This window comes from Nestor notabilis, unplaced genomic scaffold, assembly GCF_000696875.1.
Source record: "Nestor notabilis isolate BGI_N333 unplaced genomic scaffold, ASM69687v1 scaffold21671, whole genome shotgun sequence".
Lineage (NCBI taxonomy): Eukaryota > Metazoa > Chordata > Aves > Psittaciformes > Psittacidae > Nestor > Nestor notabilis.
Genome location: NW_009913682.1, coordinates 1 through 7,994, shown reverse-complemented (window position 1 = coordinate 7,994; position 7,994 = coordinate 1). Strand labels below are relative to the sequence as shown.

Sequence of the window (7,994 nt, the reverse complement as noted above, 5' to 3'; positions counted from 1 at the left end):
CCCATTGTGCCGCCAGCAACCGCTGCCCGCCGGCACGTGGCCTCCATTGTTTTTGGGATTCTTGCTTAATTGTTTCCCCCCCCACCCCTTCTCTCCCTTCTTCTCCTCCTCTTTCCAACCCTCCCATTAATCTGGCTGAATGACAGGCGACACACAGCACACATCACATGCCATCTGGCACCCCGGCCCCTGCCAGTCCTCCCAGGCACCGCAGCCCCCTCAACAAACAGCGGGGTCAGATGGGCGGTGAGGGTCAGCACACGCCTCCTGTCAGGCAATGAATCCACCACATGCCCTCGCCGCTGCTCCGCACGGGATGAGCATCCATCCATCCCCGCGCCGCCGGTGCTCCTCTGCAGCCTGCGCGCCTTTAGCCTGGGAAACAGAGGCCTCTGCTTTGCGCTCCCCCCGGATGCACTCATCCTGGTGCTCTTCCAGAGGTGGGAATGAGTGGTGATGCTCTGGGCACAGCTGGATGTCATCAGAAGCTTCAGCTGCACCTCCTCGACTTGCCCGTGAGCATTATGCAGCGTATCCTGCTCAGCATCCTCACGCTGCCAACCCAAGCTGTCAATCCAAACGGGAACAAGGAAGGTGCCTGAACTTTTAGGTTGATATTAACAGTTACTAGAAGCACAGAATCCCAGCCTGGTTTGGGTTGAAGGGAGCTTAAAGCTCCTCCAGCTCCAACCCCTGCCACGGGCAGGGACACCTTCCACTAGAGCAGGTTGCTCCAAGCCCCTGTGTCCAACCTGGCCTTGAACACTGCCAGGGATGGGGCAGCCACAGCTTCTCTGGGCTTAAACAGATACCAAGATGCAATAATAAATAACATCTAGACAAATGTGTGAGCCAGCTCTTTCTCCAAGACAAAGACATTTCCCTCCCTTCCCCATCCTAGCACAGCTGTTTGCATTTGGTTTACGGTTCTTTTAAAACCACCTCTGGCTGCTCACTAACTCCTTTTTGTTTTTAAAGGATTTGTTAGTTGCCAGAATAACTGTTTTCATTAATAAGGGAGAAAAAAAAGTTATTGAATCAGGATAAAATACTTCATGTTTCAGGATTATTCTACAGGTTGTCTTCAAAACCAGTGTTGAAATTTCATGTCTTAAAGAAGGTGAAACTGCTTGAAGTATGCTCAGGGGTTTTAAACACCCAGATACATTCTGCAGTGGAAACCCAGCTCGTGTCCCAGTGCACAGCCTCACTGTGTGCCCTGCTTTTAGTGAAGGAATGCTGATCTAGCTGCCTCGGGAGAGAGCAGCGCACAGGAATACCTGACATTTTCATCTCATCGGGTTCAATCTCCCTGACCTGAAAAACCGCCTGTGCCAAGACAACTGCAGGTGGATCAGTACACGCTGTAATATCATGTGGACGCTGATTCTGCTCCCCTCCACCACCCTCTTCATCTCACGTTCGAGGGCAAACTTCAGGAGTCAGAGATCCTGCCTTTGGACGGGTGTTCACAGCCCCTGGCACAATGGGCCACTGTAGTAAAAGCAGCTCTTTCCTTTCAGAGCATGTAAATGAGATAAATAGTGATACGCTGTAATTAATGCACACACCAAGAACGTCCCCAGCTGCACATTCCCCAGGGCTGCCTGGTGCACAGGCTGAGCCAGGAACCCCTGGGAGGACAACGTGACAGTGACACCAACGGCGCTGCGACCATGAGATGACTTATAAAGGTCTGATGACATGATGCAACTTGGGGTTTACCCCTCTCTTTTCAAACCTCTGCAGGAAAACACGCTTGTTTCTGTGTGTTCCTGTCCTAGAAAGGCACTGCAGAGCAGGAATCCACATGATGCTGAGGGTTTAAGCCCCAGTTCTCCTGTGTGCATCAGAGGATGTACCCGAGCTATGACAGGTATGATACATAACGCTCGGAGGCAGTGTGAGTCTTTGCTACCTGCTCTAGCATGCACTGCCCAAAATATTTATCCAGTCAGGGCAAGAGACCTTTGTGCCAGCCTGCACAAAGTTTGCCTTCCCAGAATCAGGAAAAACACCCCTGGGAACGAAACTCCTTCCCAGATCTCCCAATACTGAGCTCCAACCTTTCTGCCTGCAGTCACAGGGATGGGTCTCCTGCATTTGCTGCACATCTGACAAAGTTCACTAGGGCCTGTCAGCAGTGAGAAGCCATCAGCTAGATGTACCTAAAGATATCTCTATATGTTTTTTCCCCCACCAATTACATCCTGCTGGCACAACAGCTACGTAGATGGAATGAAATCCATTCCTGGCATAACCTCGTGGGACTCTTCAGAGTTGAATTTAGATCTATATTCATAGATGTAGCTTTACCATCTTTCCTCACATTAAGCTGGTCTAAGAGCTGGGTCTAAGGTAGTTCCTCACTACTGTCAAGGTGAACTATCCGCTTCTACACTGGCAAACACCTTGGCACGGGCAATTTGTCACTGGAGATTATAGGGGCTGCCTCTTCAACAGCACGGTAGAATAATCTGCCAAACAAGTGTGGTAAGACTAAAGGAAAGCTCAGCAGTGACAAGCATACTGTAACGGATTTTATCTCCAGATAGTTTAACCAATAACTGGGTGTTTCAGTTTATGGACTATTTATATTTACTTATTGCCGTTGCAGCACTGACATCTGAGCTTTTGCCTGTGCTTAATACAAATGTTCAACAAGCAGGAGCAGATTAGGAGTAGATTAACTGTTTGCAATGATTTATCCAGTGTGACACCTGAACACGAAGAGTCCTAAGAAAAGCTCTTGAAGTGGTGATGAGAAGCTGTTTTCCTTTGTCTGGGATTACACAATGTCCTCAGAACACGCATGGTGATTTCTCATATGTAAAACACCACAAGGAAAATATTTGTTTTGTGACTCTCCAGATGTCTCCATGGTGAGAAGCATTCTCTGTTTTACTGAGGGAGTCAACCTCACCATCTCCTTCTGCTCCTCGCTCCGTCTGCTCCGCTCCTTCCCTCTATGCACTTCCCATCTTCCTCCTGCGTAGGTGCTTTTCCCCACTCTAGGTTGTTTCCTGCCTCTCTCCTCCCTGTATCTGCACCAGCTCCTCTCCTGCTCCAGCCAGCAGCTTGCACCGCTCTTGGTCTGCAAGTCCTCTTTGCTTCTTGAAGGCACACCACCCATCCAGCCCCAAACCACCAGCACACCTTTCTCCTCCCTGTCTTCAGGTTCTCTGAGTAATTTCTGGCCTTGCTGGAAATGAGAACAGAAATTAGGCAGCTTTCCACAGAGAACCAGACAGTCCCTCCTTGGCTACAACTCAGGAAACTTAGGATTTAGGAGGCAAAACTAGCGAGGAAAAAGCATGTAACATGATTAACCTGCCAGGTGCTGCTGTCCTTTTCTTGCACCATGGATCAGAAGAGACAATGATTCTCTAAACACCTTCTGCAAAGGTGCTTAGCACTAACAGGACAGGCTGTAGATGGGCTCCTGGAGACTTTTATACGTTTTAGCTCCATGTTTCACAACCCTCATTACATCATTTTGGTATGAGATGAAGGAAAACTGAGTTACAAGCAACCTACGTGGTTTGCTTAAGCCTAAGAGGAAGTTGGCAGCAATGTCAGCACTGGACTCCCAGCTGAGCTTTACCCACACAACCACCCCTGGGTTTGGATTTACAGCCAGTATCTGACTCCATAATCTGTTTTGTTATTAAAAAACCCCAAACAAACACCCAAACCTGGGACTAACATCAGCATAAACTTCTCAATGCAAAGATGTGTTGAAGTACCAGGCACCACGGGAATGTTTTCTCTTAAAAGAGCACTGTCTATCTGGGAAGCTGTTTTTCCCTTTAGCATTGCTTCAGGTGCTGTTCATTAGCACTGAGCTGATCCACCTGCCTGGGATCTTGTCTAGTTATTTACCCCAGTGCAAAGGGAATATAAAACACACAACCTTTTGGGTTGCACTGTTGCAAGAACCCATCTCAAGTGCAGTACTTGCTGCTATGGTCATGCAGTAATTCTGCTTTCACATGTATGGGATTTTTAAGGTAGCTAAAATGAGAGCAGTGCCACGAGCAGCTGACATCTCACAGGAGCACTGAGGAATTCCTTTTCTGTGTCCATGTTTTGAACGGGAGGTCAAGCCCTGTTCATGAGGTGAGATACGAGCTCTGTTCTGGTTTCATGGGAGGCAGGCGAGCCTGGGAAGCGAGAGATTGCCTGGGTACAGGACGTGTCCTCCCTGTCTCTGCCTGCAACTGCAGGACAATTTGAGGAGCAAGGGCCACGATGTTTTACTAACAGTGATCAGCACACTTCAGGAGCTGCACAGGAAACAGTGGAGTTAATCCACTTAAATCAATCCACAGTGGCCCAAGTTTGACTGGTTCCTAGGAGGTTTCTCACATTTATTTAAAGAGTGAAGCAACTACTGTGGTGAAATTCCCCGGAGCCATGGAGCCACGGTCTCAGTCCCTGTCAGACACACATGGTGTCAAGGGAAGGGGCACTGGCGCTTTCTCCAGGAACAGTGACTTTTTGTTAGTTGTGCATTTGGAACCTTTTGTCAGCAGAAATGTCCTTCATGCAAACTCCCAGACTCCTTCCAGTGGTGCCAGTCGGGAGGCCTGAGGTGTGGCTCCACCTCCAGAAACCAGATAGGAGAGAACCACTTAGGAGAGCTAAAGTGTACATGAAGTTAATCTTGTTGATGTAGGGTTACCTTCACCTCTGTTATGTAAAGTATGAAGTAATGTTATTTCTTCAAGTAGAATTATGCATTTTAGTTACTTCTTTCAAAGTGTAGATGCCACATTGTTTCCTAAAGTGACGATTTGATTCCTTAAATTCAGATTTTCATATATGCTGAATAATCAACAGCAAGTTACTGTCTCCCTTCTAATGGCCAGGTCATGATTTATTATGCAATATGTAATAAGCCACACATAACTGTACCTAGTTTGGGAATGGGATAATCCCTGATAAATATGTATATAAGTACATTAAATCAAATTAGACTGTGAAAGAATAGATTGCAGGTTTTAAATAAAACTATTGCTTGAAGACAACAGTGTCCATGTGCTGAAGAACCTTGTTACTGAGAAAGCAGGTCCAAGCCTGTTGAAGACCGTGAATGTTCTCCGCTAACTTAGTAGCCTTGGAGTTGGCTCCTTTAATTTATGTAGCTTTGTGCTGAAATAACCACAGGTGCACCACTGCATAGTAAACCTGTAGTCTTTAGTATTTACACTAAAACATAATGTTAGATTATTAATTATAATTAACAAGAATAATGTGTTAAGGGTTAAAAAATCCCAGTGTGTTACAATTCTCTACTTTTATTCCCTGAAATGTAAAATGAAATAATTAGAAACATTTGTCATTGCTATAATTATGAAAATACTGAAGGTTGTAGCATTTGCTCTGGGAGAGGCATCTGCTAATATGAAGTATTACTTTGCACTGGTAGCCAGGCAATGACAGCACCATAAACCCAGAGGCATCAGAGGAGATACCATGATCCTTAATCATTCCTGGACAGCATGATGTTCTATATCCCACAGCTGGAAGAGATCTTAGTCTAAAATCATCTTACTACAGCACAAATAGTCCCTAGACTTTGCATAGCAGTTAAATCCTCATTGCTACTCTATGTGCCACATCAAATTTACTACAGATGTTTTGGACCCACAAAATTCAAAGATCTGATAAAATCAGAGGTGTTTTCTTTTCTTCCTAGGTTTAAAAATCCCCTGGTTTCAAACTGTAAGCATGAAAACGTCTTGGTATTTGCTGATTTGATCCCCTGCTTACATGCCCGTGCGCTCCCTCCCTTTTCAGAGCTTCCTCCTGCACTCCTGCAGGAAAGCCTGGTCTCCTCCAAGTCCAACTGTCCCATTGAAAGATTCCAAGTGAGACAGAAGAGTATTCTCAGCACAGCCCCAGCCTCCCACTCACTAATTGGAGGCCATTCCCCATTTTGTGGAGCCTTGATGCTCCCCCATGGAGAACTCGGGACTGTGGGTTCCAGTCTTGGACTGTGGTGACAGCAGGAGAGTAAACAGAGCTGATAGAATTTGACAGGTCTATTCTTTTCTTAAAATCATTCAGTCTAAAAGATTTTCTTTTACATAATCCAAAGTGTTTTCTCATGAAGTAGGACAAATACTGCTCTGCATTTATGGCGCAGTTCAGATTTTATGCATCTTTATCAGAATTTGCCACTATTAAATGAGGTCAAATCATTCATTTTAAAGCTGCGTTAAAGAAATCACAAGTGTGGGGAAAAACCTTTAGAGAACTGTGATCTTTCAGTGCAAAATGTTTAGCAGAGAATTGAAAGTTGTTTTTAAAAGCAGCTGACTTCAGAAGAAAAGAAGAAACTCTCGCAGTCCCGTACTGGCAGCAAGATAAATCCTAACTTTCCTCCAAAAGAGAGAGAGTTTTTTCTGCAGCTATGACTTAAAGAATAGTTCTCTCCATAAAAAGGGTCTTTGTTAAGGTGGGACGTTCTTCAGGGCACTGAGGATACAGACTCGTATTTAAGCACCCAGAGCCTCTCTCCTTCACCCCCTTCATGAAATGCCGAATAATTTCTTTACAAATATTGACACAGCCAACAGAAATGCCTGGAGCAAGCAGTGCTTTAGTAAACAGCAAAACAGAGCTCCACAAACCTTGTTTCACAGTGGCTGCACAGAGTATAACAAATCACTTGTTGAGCCGCAAGAGGCTGCGGGGCAGGGTTTGCATTTTGAACAGAGGGAGGCTAACAGAAGAATACCTGCAGCAGAGCACTTCTACCCATGGAAATGGGTGAGAACACCCCCAGCCTGGGGGGGGAGGTGATAATCTCTCGTTCCCCATATTAAAACAAGAAAATATTGCTATTATTGTCCTGTGGGAGCTGGGCTGTGTTCTGCTCTTCTGTATTTCTTGGAACTTTCACCATGTGGCAAGTTGTAACCCAACTTAACCCAGTGCACTGTAATTCATGCAGAACCACCCCGTGACTCCCAGCGGTACTTTCAAATGATAACAGACACGTAGTGGTACAGGTGACTTCTCAAAGCTGCTGACAAATCCAGGTTTGTTCCCACCCATCTTAGAAGAGCTGTCAGTGCTTTGGAGTCCTACAGAAGTGCTTGTTTTAACAAAAAGCTCTTCTGGTGTCTATTACACTTGATTTAGTCTCTCCGTGACTGTTTCATAACAATGCAAAAGGGGATCTGAAAGGGAACTTTTCAGTAATTATTAGTTAACAAGAATATCCTTCTCTGGCAACACTCATACAGTAGAGAGAGTTCGCTGGGATGTCAACCCAAGGCTCTGAAAGTATTTATCCAACAGAGTTTAGTATCGGAACAAGAATGCTTCTAAATAAGTAACGCATTGTAACAGGTCGGCAGCTTAGAAATGTAGTTTAGAGCGGAGAAATAACGCGGTTGAGTCTAAAAAGGAGGGAAAAAAGTTGATTTCTATGTGCTAAGGGATTTTTTTAGGAAATAATGGGAAAACAACATCAGTTAGCGGTGCCAGCGCAGCATGTATTGTTGAGGTCGGTAAAAGCCTCACCTGTATTCCTGTGAAGGGTGGTGGTTTTGCCCTGAATTCCTAAGGATTCCTGACATTATGGACGGGATATCGCTCTCTATCATCTCCTTGGCACAGACAGGGAAACCGAAGGAAGCTGTTCGGGCAGCAGTAGCTATCCAGCACTTCAGCAGCGGCGGGAGAGCACAGATCCCGGCTGGAACCCCGGGCTGTAGGGAAGGAAAGCCCGACTTCCATCACCTTGCCCTGCGGGTGCACTGGCTTTTTTTGGACCAGGCAATGCAGTGAAACATTTTTTTTGGGGGGGGGAGGGGGACACAATCCAGGTCTCCAAATGGGAACCTTGCCCCGGTGGAGGGAGCAAGGGGGCTGTTGGTACCGGAGCACCGGAGGGACACGCACCCCCCGACTGGCGGCTGCTCTTAAGCACCCCAAAAGCATTTGGGATGAGCAACCCGCGGTGCTGTGCCGCGGTCCGG

The 7,994-nt window shown here is 46.2% G+C and overlaps 1 protein-coding gene across 1 annotated transcript in view; it reads right to left on the bottom strand.

The window, feature by feature from the left end:
- The window catches only part of FOXN4 (forkhead box N4), a 13,520-nt gene extending 5,901 nt beyond the window's left edge, over nt 1-7,619 (bottom strand). Inside the window, exon 1 of the mRNA XM_010023310.1 lies at nt 7,537-7,619. Within this exon, the coding sequence (XP_010021612.1) occupies nt 7,537-7,619 (83 nt within the window). The remainder of the gene's footprint in view (nt 1-7,536) is intronic.
- Nucleotides 7,620-7,994: the final 375 nt, after the last annotated feature.